Source organism: Cynocephalus volans, chromosome 3 (genome assembly GCF_027409185.1).
Source record: "Cynocephalus volans isolate mCynVol1 chromosome 3, mCynVol1.pri, whole genome shotgun sequence".
NCBI classification, from domain to species: Eukaryota; Metazoa; Chordata; class Mammalia; order Dermoptera; family Cynocephalidae; genus Cynocephalus; species Cynocephalus volans.
The window spans coordinates 14,438,208-14,452,917 of record NC_084462.1 but is presented as its reverse complement, the minus strand read 5'-3'; the positions used below and the strand labels follow the sequence as shown (position 1 = coordinate 14,452,917).

General features: G+C 42.3%; 1 protein-coding gene across 13 annotated transcripts in view; it reads right to left on the bottom strand.

Moving 5' to 3' along the window:
* Positions 1-354: 354 nt before the first annotated feature.
* ZNF544 (zinc finger protein 544) overlaps positions 355-14,710 on the bottom strand; it is a 32,164-nt gene continuing 17,808 nt past the window's right edge. For 6 of the 13 annotated variants that reach the window (XM_063092012.1, XM_063092014.1, XM_063092015.1 and 3 more), the window contains 2 exons: positions 14,357-14,440; positions 5,117-10,137 (listed from right to left, as the gene is read on the bottom strand). In XM_063092012.1, coding sequence (XP_062948082.1) covers positions 8,144-10,137; positions 14,357-14,440 — 2,078 coding nt within the window. In that variant the 3' untranslated portion in view covers positions 5,117-8,143. Of the gene's footprint in view, positions 401-5,116; positions 10,922-14,356; positions 14,441-14,710 lie in introns of those variants that run through there. The other 7 variants (XM_063092021.1, XM_063092022.1, XM_063092023.1 and 4 more) reach the window with 7 other exon arrangements.

Sequence of the window (14,710 nt, the reverse complement as noted above, 5' to 3'; positions counted from 1 at the left end):
GGATAGAGGAGGATCTTTGCTGAGAACCACGGAAAAAATAGCTCATGACCGAAAAAAAGTAAAAAGAGATGGGGCTCTTGATAGAAAAGGGACCTGGTAGACAGATCCAGCAGACCTCATGGGCAAATAACAGGGACTCCAGGCAGAGAAAAAAGAACAGAGGAAGAAGAGCTAATGATCAAACTAATCACTGAGCAAACTTCTGATGTGAAGAAAATCCTTGTTGGTAAATGGAAAGGGCTTTCTTGAGTTTCTGACAGAAGAAATGCATCAACCTAATTGAGAAACTATTTGGTTAGAAATGTGTGTGCATGTTTTACGTGTGTAAATATAAACATACATCAAGCTTATTAATGGCGGTTTCATGCTGCATCATTGATCTACTTCATCAGCCATTTTTCTGCAAGAAATATGTTAAAGTTTCCCTAAATGACTGTGGATTTACCCAGTTTCCTAGTAATTCTACCAGTTTACAGCTGGACTATTTCTAAAGGTTCATGGCCACTTAATAATCTTTGCAGATATTAACTTTTACCAACATAAAATATCCCACAGCAGAACAGAGAGGGTTATTGGATTAAAGGGTCGGAAACCTTTTAAAGCTCTTCATACCCCAGACCAGTGCCTTTCCAGAAACGCTGTGTCTTGACACTCCTCCATCAGCATTTCTCCCTCACCACCCCCTGACATGAGGCTTTAGAATTTAAAAAGAATCCTTGCAAATCCAATGGGCACAGAACAATGACTTGCTTTTCTTACTTACATTTCCTTAATCTCTAAGAAGGTTAGCCACTGTTTATGCATTTATTGCTAGACCATATTTAAATAAATTCTTCTATAAACTTGGGTGATCTCAGCTTTTCCTTCACACCGTTTTCTTACTATATGGTCATTTGAACATTAGTTCATCCAGCATTTATTGGATGTTCTCTCTACTCTGAATTCTCTGAGGTCACCCAGCTCAGGCCTTCTGCCTGCGATCGCGCTATCCTGTGTGTCAGGTAGTAATAGCCCCCTTGTTTTCCATCCCATGTACATACTAAGATGTTTGTAGCATCTTCCCAGGGAGCTCAAAGAAAAGCTCTTGCTGAGAAGTGACTAGATACAGAATCCTCAAGTTTGTATCAATGGACAGGCTGTTTTCCTGGGATGATTGGATGTATGGCCTTGCTGTGCAGAAGGCAAAAGGTGACTCTTTGCTCTGCTCTGAGCCCATCAGAATGAAAAGGGTTTCCATGTGTAAGGAGACACAGAAGCCACTATCAAGCTAAGCTCTTCAGACCTTTTCCAACTCCACCTAAAGGGCTTCCTTCCAAATGTAGCACACCCCATCCCATTCTGGGAATGCAGCACACAGCAAGTATGTTAGTCTGTTTCTATTGCTTATAACAAAATACCTGGAACTGGGTGATTTATAAAGAAAATGAAACTTATTGCTTACAGTTTTGAAGACTGGGAAGTCCACAGTGCAGGGAACACATCTGGTGAGGGTCTTGGTGGCGGCAACAGTGACCCAATGGTCTCACATGGCAGAAAATGGTGGAGCAGAGAGAGAGTTCCTCATGCACTCTCATTTTAAAGCTCTCAGAACCATGCCCCTGACCACCATTTTTAATCCATTCACTATGGCATGGTCCTACAATCTACTCACCTCTTCAAGACCCCACCTTTCAGTTACCATAATAGGATTTCCCACCCCTGTAACACTGTCACAGTGTGGGTATTTAGTTTTAGGGGGGCACTCAATCCAAGGCAGAGAGCCTCTATAATTTGGAGCAACACTTCATTTTTTTCCCTCCAAGGATCCTAGTTTCAGCCTGGAATTGGCCACTAACTCTTGGGTCCCTCAAAACTCCCTCAAAAGATGACTGCTTGACCCCCATCGTCCCCAGAGAGTATGATTAACATCTTGTGTGTGTGATCCTTTTTTCTCTGTGGAAGTCAGGAGACTGGTCCTAGTTCTGTTCTGTGGAGTAAGAAAAGGGATCTGGAAAATGTCCCTCATTTTTGGAGAGGGGACTGAGGATTAGAGAAGTGGGTATAAGTGCCCCAGGCCACAAAGCACGTTAAGGAAAACTTGCTGAATTTGACTAATGGATCCTTAATCTTGTCCAAGCTCTTCTGATTTCTCCCCAAATCTGCTCCTCCCTATCTTTCTCATCATCCCTCCAGCACCCAAAAACAAAACAAAAAACTGTTCTCCAACATCTAGTTAATTAACAACCATTGACTAATATGTACCAGGAACTGTATGGCGTTGAACAAGACAAACCCCTACCCTCATGAGCTGACCTTTTTGGGTGGTGGATAGGTTAGAAACACCTTCTAAAACCAGGTCTTTTTTGTCAGATGGTATCAGTCAGGATGGATTGGGTTTTGTTGAAGTAACAAACAAGCCCCAAAGCTCAGTGACTTAAGTCTATCTAAAGTAGATTTCTTGCTCACAGTCACTGTCCACTGAAGTTGGGAGTTGAGTGAGCAAGAAGTGAATGTTGTCCTGCTCATCATAACCACTCTGAATGGAGAAGTCACTGTTTCAAATGTTGCTGGTCACCATGTCCGCACCAGCTTCCTTGTTTCCACTCCCTCTCTGCACCCTGTAGTGGCAGTCACCTGAATGGGCTCAGATGAGTTTCCTTTTGTGAGTTATGCAACCACTCACCTCAGTTGCTTGAGGGAGTAGGTGACAAATGCAAACACTGAAATGCAAAGCTGCTGAAATGATGATGGCCTCCACTGGAGTTCAGGTTCCCTGTGATGTCCACTTCAAGAACTTGAAGGTAAAAAATGAGCATAAATAAATAAGGAGCATAAAGGGCTGGGGCCATGAGGAGAATGAAGTTCTGACACTGAGATTAAGGGCTGGCAGGACTACCCGGCCAAAAGGACAGATTATGAAAACAGAATACACAATCAAAGTGGAATGAGGACCTAAATATCCAGAAGCTCCTCCACGGGCTAGATTTCTTAAAAGAATTAATATGAATGATATAAATAATTCTGAGTGTAATGGAAGATGAGCAGGTCACTTCGTTTGATAGCAAATTGGCAAAATTCATAGTCTTAGCATCCTATCACAAGAGCTAAGATATTAAAAGCTGATGTCCGAAGAAAACCACAAGCTTCCACAGCCCTTCCACTGTGAGAAAGACACACGTATTATTAAAGTTAATGGATTTCAGAGTTGTCTTAGGTCAACACCACTCTGCCCATCATGCCTTCATTAAATATCATGATGCAATATGTACACGCATTAAATAAAAATTCTAGCTGGTAAGTTTGACCTGGACGTTATAAAAAATGTTTAATTCATAAATTCCCATTATGTGGTTAGGATGGTTATGGGTAAAGAAAATGCAGCATCATTTTTTGTTCTCTTATCAAGACACTGTGGAATTTAAGCTAAGCCTGCAGCAGTCCAAATGGAATTCAAGTCTGTAAGATGGAATCGTGGTGAGGACTATTAGACTGTGGTGCAACAATATGTTTCTGAAAACCAGTCTTGAGCAGAAACTATATGAACTGTGTGCTTTATCCACCCAGTAGTCAGAGCTGCAGTTTTAAGTTTAACAGAGCAGGTACCATGAATACTATTGCAAACTGTTCTCATGTTTGAAGAGGTGCAGAAAAAGGTCAACACAGCAGGCCTGAGGTTGATTTTTAAAAGGTCCTGTTTGCAAGGTTGGCCCTTGGCTGGTGTCTGAAAACTTTGCTTTCAGTATTCTTTCCTGTTCCCTAACTGATAAGAGTGACTCACCATGCCTAGATTGTTTGGGCAAGTAATGTGATTTACACTATGCACTTATTTTACTTACGGGAATTTGATATTTTGGTTCATGCTAGGCAGAGTGCCTATGTGACCAGCCCCCAGTAAAAACCCTGAGCACTATCCCTAATTAGCTTCCCTGGGCAGAAACATCACACACATTGCTGCATTTTTATTGCTTGGGGGAAACTGGGCTTCATGTGACCCCTCAAGGGAGGGAGGACATTGGGAACATGCACAGATTCCTCCAGACTTTGCCTGTCCTTCCCCTTGTGATTCAACTGTGTGTCCTTGCTACATCACTGCGATACATTTTAGCCGTGAGTACAACTACATGTTGAGCAGTTCTTCTAATCCAGAGGTAGGAGTGATTTTGTGGATCCCCAACAGTTCTACTGCTAGTTTTATCAAAAATATGTTTGGGATTTATTTTGATATGTGTATTTACACAAGTGGGAGAGGAGAATGGATTTCCATTTTCTGTTAAAAGCAGCCCCTGGGTCACATGTCAACAGGTGTGGTATCTATTTATAGGGTCTTTAGTGAATCACTCATTTCAAGTTTTAAATGAAACTAAAAAAAGGAAACAGATTTACGGATATGTAATTTTGAGATTATTCTTTATTCTTTAAAAATATTTTTAAAAGAAACATGAAAAGTGTCCTCAAGTTGTGCAAATACCTGCATACCACATCAGCCTGACCAGGTAGACAAGGTGGACTCTTTGAAGATGTGCTCCGGAATTTGCAATCCTAACACCCTCTTTTAGGTAGGACTTACGCACGTTCCAATTTGGAACCACTGAGCCTATGGGCTTGGGAATCATTTTGGGTGGAAAGGTCTTGGGTTCCTATTTCAAATGATTCCATCTTTTGGGTCCATAAGAACCTTAGGTTTCTGATTTATGCAAGGGTAGAATACTTAATTCAATCTTCACCTGATGCAGACTCACTCCATACACAGTAGCTGCTGTCCTTCCATTCGTTGTACTCAAATTCCTCTTCCTATGATTCCCATTGGAGACAGTCTCCAGGAAGTATATAGTCACAACCCTACCCCACCTCTTGTGTAGAGTCCCCATTTTGGAAAGAAGGGAGTTGAGGACATGGTGGCATTGTACACATCTTCCACACCTGAGCCTCTAGTACTAGGCTATTTTCAAGACTTGCTTAATAGCAATGGCTCTAAGACCAGAGACATGGTCAACAAGAATTACTGAACGTTCTGACGGCTTTGCAGGATCTGCTAACTCTGGCCATCTTCTGAAAGCTACACAAGGATGCTGGTCCCAGCAGCAGAACCACCTGTCTGACCAGGAAGCACAGTTCTCACCTCTTCTGTCCAGGTCAAAGGCATTTCCTATCTTAACCTCAGGGTCTCATATGAATCAGGAGGACTATGTTACTTCAAAGGGTCTTATGAAAAGGTACCAGGGAGTGACCTTGGGGAAGTACACTTAGTACTTTGCAGTTATGCAAGTTCACATACCTGCCTTGCTCCTTAAGGGTTCCACCCAGTCGTCCCAAGATACCAGCACTCCCCCAGGTCTGCACTCCCTGAGACCCACCAATTTCCTCTTGATAAAATTTCTGAAAAATCAAGTCTTAAATGACCAAACCACTCCCTTTAACTTCAAAGGATTCTAAAAAGCCAAGAAGCCTTCCCTCCCTGCTAGAATCAACTCTAACTGGCCAAACAGAACAGTCTGACATCTTTTCTTTTTGTTGTTCCTTGATTTTTTAATTGTCAAGTTACTACACTGAATCAAAGGAGAGAGGGAAAATCATACATAATCCCATAAATCAATCGCTGATGTCTTCATGTACCAGTTTCTCACCTGTAAGTGCACATTTAAAATAATTTTTTAGAGTTGCCCAAATAAGTGTACCACTAGGGAATGAAATGCTACAGGTTTAAAACAGAAAGCAGACATCTCCTGCCCCACCCCACCCAACAGTCGCTCATCCCCTAAGCCACTTTTAACTATCTCTGTCCCAGATCTTCTTGAGGTTACCTCTGTAACTCTGATCTTTGATCGCCTTCAGACTTTACTGATTTCTTGATCCGACAGATGAGGATTTGACTCACACCACCACTCCTTCATTTGCTTCCAATGTTTGTCATATCACCATTTTGAGCTCTAATTTCAGTATCCTAAACAAACTTGCACATTATATTTAAATGAGAATACAGGGATACTCCTCTCATCTACTTCTCTTTGCTGTTCTACTTTTCACTGTCCGCAGGCTGTGCGGTTACTGTTAGTGACAAGACTAACAACAATAGTGCTCTACTCTATTGCCTTGGGTCACAGCTATGTGTTTTTTCCTAAAAATTAAAACAAATGCCTACCATTTATATCATTTCTATGCAAATGCCATTCACTGAAGGGCCGACACAATCTGATTGCATTTCATCCTCTTTCTTTCCAAATTCATAAGCCCTTTGCTTCCCCCAGGAAGAATTATTAACATCAGTCAAATGAATACTCCTTTGTAAAGTCTGTTTCACATTTGGCATATAACCATTTTGTACAATTTGTCATTCTTGCACAATTAACCTTTAAGTCTTTCATTACCACTTTAAAAAAAAATAGAAGAAACATTCCTTTTCTTTAGAAAAACCATATTCCTTTCTTAGTTTAAAAACTATGTTCTCTCCAGAAGCTTCTGCCATCTTTTTAATCCTGGTGCTCTCAATTTTTTATGTCAAATGGATCTATTAATCCGAAATAGTACTTGGCATGATCTGAAGATTTCTTTTCAGCCCTGAGGATGTTTCCCTTTTACTTTTTCTTATTTATTGGTCCAACAATCTTAAAGTCTGTTCTGTTCTCATGTTTTGTTTTGTTTTCTCCCAGAGCATCTTTATCTTATTTTTTATTTGCAATCCTTTTTGAGACTCACTTTTAAGATAATAAGTTTCCCCTTTTCTTTGGTGTTAGTTTTTCTGTTTTATCTTACATTCTTTCTTTCATGTTGGAGGCTTTCTTTAAGTTTTTTGCTCCTTGCCTCCCATCCATATTGAAGAGATCATCACAAAGCAGAGAGGAAGCTCCATGGATGGGTGGGGCTGGTTCATCAGCATGCTTTGCTTTAGAGTAAGAAGGGCAAGAACCAGCTATTAGGATAAAAGTCTTGAAATGCTAGAACAAGGCAGCCTTTACTCTGGAGCAAAATAACACTAAATTCCTTCCTCCCTTGGACTAATTTTTTAGCAAACTCCTTCCATACTCCAGTTTTTTACATACACGCTGTCTGATAGTTAATGCCAGACAAGATAAAAGAAGAAAAAATGGGGGAAGGGAGGAACAGTCTCAATTTCATGGACAGACCTTTAATTAACCTTGCTTTCCCACCCCATCTGTCACTCTACTGCTCTGCTTGGGGGCCACAACCTCCACTGCTTCATCCTTTCTTCACACGTTCCCAGCCTCAGCCTTCTCCATCCTGCATCTTCAGGTTATGCTCTCCCACTTGCTTTCACCTTGCTAATATTTTCAGGCCTGGCCTCTCCCACTCTGTTCACTGCTGTTGATTTACACTTCCTTCTTTCAGTGAACATGTTGCTGAGTTGACCTACGTAACCAAGCATGTGCATACAGGTTTTTATGTGATTGTAACATTTTATGTACATACTACTTTTGGTCCTGCTTTCACTTCACCTGATGGAGTATTTTCCATATTGCTGTGTGGCCAATTTGGATTATAGTCAACCTAAATGAGCAACAAAGTAAAATTAGAGCACAATAGAGTCCCTGAAACATTCAGTCTACTTTTAATTCCAGTAATAAAACCATTCTGCAATACTTCTCAGGGTTGGTTCTTCTGCAATTTGTGTTCAGAATTGTTAGTTTACATCAAATATGGCTGGCTTCATATTCCATCACTCAACGCCAACTTCCTCATGCAAGTTTCTTCTTAGACTGAGTGGTCAGGGCTCTGTATCAAGAATATCTTCCATTCCACCATCATTCCCAGGAATGTGTTATGGGGACAATGTCTGGGTTGTTTGGGTTGTTATCTGCACTGAAAAGATTATCTGGAGGGTTCAGCTTCATCCTGAGTTTCCTAACTCCTGCTAACAGCTCTGATTAGAAGCTTTTCATCAGTGGTCATATTCAGCTTCTCATCAAAATGCAACAGTAGACACATTTTGTGTGCAAATGAATCATGCTGCATTTAGAACTGCAGGTCCTGGGTCTCACTGCTAGAGATTCTGTTTTAGTGGATTGGGGTGAGCTTGGTAACATGGTTTCAGCACACACTCCAGGCAGTTCTGATGAACGTGGTCATTAGACCGCACTGTGAGAGTCACACCTTGGTTACCTGAATTCTAGAAAGACGGTCTGACACAGGACTTCGCCATCTTGATTACTCATAGCGTTTCCTGACCATGAGTTTTCTCATGTTGAATAAGGGATGTATTATAACTGAAAGCTTTCCCACATTTATTACATTCATAAGGTTTCTCTCCAGTATGAATTCTCTGATGCCTAGTAAGTTGACACCGCTGGCTAAAAGCCTTTTCACAATGGTTACATTCATAGGGTTTCTCTCCAGTGTGCGTTCTCTCATGTTTAGTAAGGGTTGACCGATCGTTGAAGGCTTTCCCACAATCAATACATTCATAGGGCTTTTCTCCAGTATGCGTTCTCTGATGTTCAATGAGTCGTGACCGCTGACTGAAGGCTTTAACACACACATTACACTGATAGGGCTTCTCTCCAATGTGTGTCCTCTGATGCACAATGAGGGGTGACCTCTGGCTGAAAGCTTTTCCACAATGACTGCATTCATAAGGTTTCTCTCCAGTATGTGTCCGCTGATGCACAACAAGTTGAGATCGTTGCCGAAAGGATTTTCTGCAATCATTACATTCATATGGTTTCTCTCCAGAATGAATTCTCTGATGTGAAAGGAGGTGAGAGCTCCCAGTGAAGGCTTTTCCACACTGGTTACATTCAAAAGGTTTTTCTCCAGTATGAGTTCTCTGATGCTCTACAAGATGAGAGCTCCCAGTGAAGGCTTTACTGCACTGACTGCATTTGTACGGCTTCTCTCCAGTGTGAGTTCGCAGATGCCTGATGAGCTGAGTACTTCGAATGAAGGATTTTCCACACTGATTACATTCATAGGGCTTCTCTCCAGTGTGAGTCCTTTTATGTGCAACAAAGTCAGAGCTTTGGCTGAAGGACTTTCCACAGTGAACACACTCATAAGGTTTCTCTCCACTATGAATTCTCTGATGTACAATAAGGTTAGAGTTCCACCTGAAGGATCTTCCACATTCATGACATTTAAATGGTTTTTCTCCTGTGTGAGTTCGTTGATGCCTAATAAGTTTGGAACTCTGAGTGAAGGATTTCCCACACTGGTTGCATTCATAGGGCTTCTCTCCAGTATGTGTCCTCTGATGTATGACAAGATCATAGCTCTGACTGAAAGATTTCCCACACCAAGAACATTCATAGGGCTTTTCTCCTGTGTGTGTTCTCTGGTGTATGACAAGCTTAGAGCAACAGCTGAAAGATTTCCCACACTGACGACATGCATATGGCTTCTTTCCAGTCTGAATGATATCACAGTTGGTAAAAGATGAGGCCATCTGGAAGACATCACAGCCCTCCTCACATCTGAATGGGGTCTCTCCAGGGTCACGTCTTTCCCTTTGTACAAGGCACAAACTCTTGGAACAGGCTTCTCTACATTCATCACACTCATACTGACTTCCTCCAAAATATATCAGCTTGTGTTCATTCAGGGACACGCTATGACTAAAGAGGTTTCCATACCCTTTACACTCAATGTTATTGTCTGCTGAAAAAATTCTGTCATGAAAATGATGGGAAGTACCATAGTTGAGAGAGTCACCACTGACAATATAGTCATCATAAGGTTTTTTATTTCCTGTTTCAACATTTCCAAGTTTACTCAAGTAAATGCTCTGACAGAAGACTCTAGCATGGTGATGGTTTTCATAGGTCTTCAGGCCTGCCCAGCCTTTTTCATGATTAATGAAAGCCAAATTTTGTTTAAACTTTTTAACCTGTGAGTTGAGCTTATTGAAATGTGTATTTGTAGGTAATGCTGGAGGTAGAAGGCTTAAACTCCGAGGATAACTTCTCTCAGGTTCATGCTCACAATGTTCCCCTTGAGCAACGAGTCTCTCTGAGGTGAGTACCATCTGAATCAAAGAGTCCTCATGCTGTCCCCCCAGCCAGTCCCTCTGATCCTGCATTCTTCCTAAGGACACGGACCAGGGGCACTCCACTTGAGTGCAACATTTCATTTCTAAGTAGTGGGATGGCTCTTCTTCAGTGTTATCTTTTTCAGAAGCTGACCCTTTCTTTTCTAGGGTAGCCTTCCCATCTGAAAGAAATCCAAAATCCCTGAATTACTGGAGAAGCATCAGATGGGGAGGGTGAGATGAAGGGGACCACCAAGTATGGGAAGTATCTCGGGGTTTACTTCTCATCCATGGACTGTAATCTGCATGCAGGCTATGAAAGGGAGGGATGGATCGGCAAACATGAAATGAGTGGTAAAGTACAAAATACAAGTAAAGATAATTAAATGGTGACCCAGGAAGACTGGTCACCAAAGAGAGAGGAGAGGGATAAGAATAAGCAAGGAAGTGAAGATTAAAGAGGAAGTCCACAGAAAGAATTGGGGTTGCAGGGTATCAAGCCCTTAACCACTGCAAAAGATCTGAGGATACTTCAAAAAGTTCATGGAGAGGTTTGTATTATCTTTTAATTCCATTTCCCATGAAATTTTGAAGTACCCTCCTATGTATGTCCTAATCCCCTGAACCTGTGACCTTTTGGGAAAAAGGGACTTCGCAGATGTGATTAAGTTACGGACCTTGAGATGGGGAGATTATCTTGGATTATCCAAGCATGCCCTAAATGCCATTGAAAGTGTCCTTATAAGAAGGAAGTAGACGGAGATTCGATACACACAGGAGAAAGTGATGAGAAGACAAAGCAGAAAGAGATTTGAAGACTGGAAAGCCATGCAATGCTGCAGCCAATGGGAGAAGGAAAGGTAAGGAATGGACTTCCCGTTTGAATCCTCCAGAGAGAGCACAGACCAGCAGACACCTTGATTCCATCCCAGTGATACTGATTTCAGACTTCTGGCCTCCAGAACTCTGAGAGAATAAATTTGCATTGTTTTAAGCCGCCAGCTTGGTGGTAATTTGTTATAGCAGTCACAGAAAAATAATATGGAATCCTAACCAGTGCTTTGTCCTGGATTATTGATGCAGAATCTCAGTTAGTCTATGCTCCAGTTCGGGATCTCATAATAGCACCTCAAACATCAATATTGATTTAAAATTCTTAATGCACAAGTCTACCATTTCTTCAGGATTCTCACAGAGATAGAAACTCTTTTTAAGCACTCCAGCATTGATCCAAAAGACTCCCCAGAAAAGTGCTGGGGTCCCTGAAGCAGTGTGGTTGGCCTGACTGGGCTGCAACTGGGCTTCAGGATGTGGCTCCATCAAACAGGTCCTCAGCTTCTCAGAGGTTCGTTTTCCTTGGCGGTAAGCCAGGAATAAGAACGTTTAATTTACAAGATTTACTTTGAGGAATAAATGAATCAACACATTAGCCTCATAGAGGGTCTGGCACTGCCAGTAGACAATACTGTTGACCTCATCATACTTGTTATTGTCCTAAAGTGGATTCCTTTCTCTGTTGAAGATACTGGGCCTCTAAAATAAGTGTTAGAGACTCCCAGCTCAGAATCCCATTTTGGTTGTGTAGCCACCCATGGCTAATACTATCAAGGCCTCTGCTAAAGTCCACATACTTTGCTGTCCATTCCTGCAAGGAGACTAGGATCTCTGTTTGGCAAAACATTAACTACACTCTCTGGCCACCACTTGAGTTCTGGAAGGACGTTTCACTCGTGTCAAACAAAGACCCTTTGTCACTCTTGGACAAGGTTCTTATCTACACCCAAAACTGTTCTCATCCTCAAGATTCTGCTTTGTTCCTCTGGGGAGTCACTTCAGAATCCCGGAAGGAGAGAACTTATTCAAATAAGACAATGGCCTGATGAAGGGGTATTTGGGGATGAGAAGAAGGAAAGAAATCTTTGGGTGGCTAAGATATTTCCAGGTTGTGCCTGGCCATTGAAAACTGGGCAAAGGAGGTTAAATATCCTATAGCAGCATATCTATCAGTATCATGAAATGAGGAAGCCTGACCATCCGTGCAGGTCAGCTAAGAAGTAATGTCTATGCAGGACAAGAAGAAAGATACTGACAGTTAACAGAATTCAGAATGATGTCACCTGAGGTGTGGGTGTGTGAGGGGAGTGGCCCAGGCAGGAGGGTGAGGATATGTAATGTGAATGCAACTTTGTTTTTTTTGTTTGTTTTTTTTAAAAAGATGACCGGTAAGGGGATCTTAACCCTTGACTTGGTGCTGTCAGCACCACGCTCACCCAATGAGCTAACCGGCCATCCCTATATGGGATCCGAACCTGGGGCCTTGGTGTTATCAGCACCGCACTCTCCCGAGTGAGCCACGGGCTGGCCCATGAATGCAACTTTGAAGGAGGAAATAAGAGGCTGCAGGTGAGAGAGTTAGAAGGGAAGAAGGAGCAGGAGGACTAGAGATAAATTCAGATAAAGCCAATACCTCCAGCCTGGGGGGAATGTAAGAGGGTGGTGTGAAGGATGCATGTGATGCACACTGCTAAGTGAAAGCAGCCAGTTGGAAAAGGCTACATACTGTGTAATTCCAACTATAGGACATTCCAGAAGAAGAAAAACTACAGAGACAGTAAAATCATCAGTGTTGCCAGGGACTCCTACATCCATACAATGGAATACTATTCAGCTCCCCCCGACCCCAAAGAGCTATCACAAGCCATGAAAAGACATGCAGGAACCTTAAATGCATATTACTAAGTGAAAGAAACCAAGCTGAAAAGGCTACATACTACATGATTCCAATTATATGAAACTCTGGAAAAGGCAAAACTATGGAGAGAGTAGAAAGACCAGTGGTTGCCAAGGGTTAGGGGGTTGGGAGAGACGAATAGGTCAGCACAGAGGATCTTCAGGGCAGTGAAACTGCTCTGTATGATACTACAATGGTAGATACATGTCATTATACATTTGTCTAAATCCACAGAACATATAACACCAAGAGTGAACCCTAATGTAAACTACGGACTTGGTGATAATGATGCATAAGTATAGGTTCATTGACTTTATCAAATGTACCACCGGAATGCAAGATGTTTGGCAAAGTGGAAACTGTATGTTTGTGTATGTGTGTATAACGGAGGTGGGGGGGTATGTGGGGAGTGGGGACACGGTATATGGGAGCTTTCTGCACTTTCTGCTCAACCTAACTGTAAACCTAAAACAATTCTAAAAAACAGACTATTAATTAAAAACAAAACAAAACAAAAATCAGGAAAAGAAGCCCAATTAGTTGGGGTGATGAACATGTTATAAAAGTAATTGCAGCAAGTGTTCCACAACTCAGGAAACATACTAGAACCCTTTAAATTATGTACTTTATATAAGTGAACTGTATCATGTGTGAATTATATCTTGATAAAGCTGTAAAAAAAAAAAAGAATACTGCTGTGGGTTGATTGAACTTTGTCCCCCAAAGTCCATATATTAGAAGCTTAATTCCCACTATAACTGTTGAAGGTGAGAAATCCTATTATGGTAATTGAAACGTGGGATCTTGAAGAGGTGATTAGATTGTAGCACCATACTGTAATGAATGGATTAATAATGGTGGTCAGGGGTGTGATCTGGAGGGCTTTAAAAAAGGAGAGTGAATGAGGAGGTTAGTTTCTCTCTTGCTCTCTCTGCTCTGCCATTTTGCAGTGTGATACCCTGTTGTCACTGAAGACACCACAAAGAAAGCCTTCACTGGATGTGTTCCCTGGACTTTGGACTTCCTAGCTTCAGAAACTGTAAGCAATATATTTTGTTTTCTTATAAATTACCCAGTTCCGTGTATTTTGTTATAAGCAACAAAGACAGACTAACACAAATACCAGTTAGGATGACTCAATGGAACATACAGTGAGGTAGGTCTATGGGATAAGAAGAGGTAGCAAAGCAGGCCCAGGAAAAGTGATTTTGGAGGGGTGTTTCTGAGGAAGTGCGTTGTTGCCATTCCCTAGGATGCACAAATTCTGCCAGAGGAGGGGCAGACACCCAACTGCAGGGCAAAGGGTGGGACTGAAGGGGAAGTCTGAGGAGCTGCCAGCCCATGTAGAGGTCAGAACAAGGGACTTGAGGACCTGGGAAGAAGACAAGGCAGTCGAGGGGTGATGACCAAAGGGGAGATGAGAACAGGTGCAAACCCACACATTAGAAATATCTGGATGACAGGGACACACATTCACCATGGGCTGGGCACAGAAAGGCAGGCCAATGCAGATGAGAATGTGGCTGCCTTGTTTCACACCATGAGATGCCAGAGAACACCAAAGGAAGCTCCCCCTGAAAAAAGGCTCCCTCCTTGGACCTCAGGTCCTTCTGAAGAGTTTTCTTCCTGAGTTTCTTAACTGCTAAGCCATGCACCACAAAGTCTCTCACCTTGGGGAGGTGCCTGCTCTGGCCTCCATAGGTCTTCTCCTTGCTCCAGCTGAGAGATCACATCTGGTTTGGAAAGCAGAAGGCCTGGTCACAGGGGAAAGACATAGGACTTGGCACTATGCTTGGAGATGAAAAACCATGTCCTTAGGACCAGACCCCAGGCCCATCCCAAGGAAAATTCCTGCTCCCTGGACAAGTCACAAACATTCCCCAGGGGCAGAATAACTGGCAATACCCAGGACCTGCATCCCAAAGGGACCTGCTTCCAGAATGTTCTTGCCCACCTGGAACACCCTTCAGAAGTGCCACAGCTTTGAGTCATGTAGGCAGAAACCTCTTGCCATGGGCAGAGCC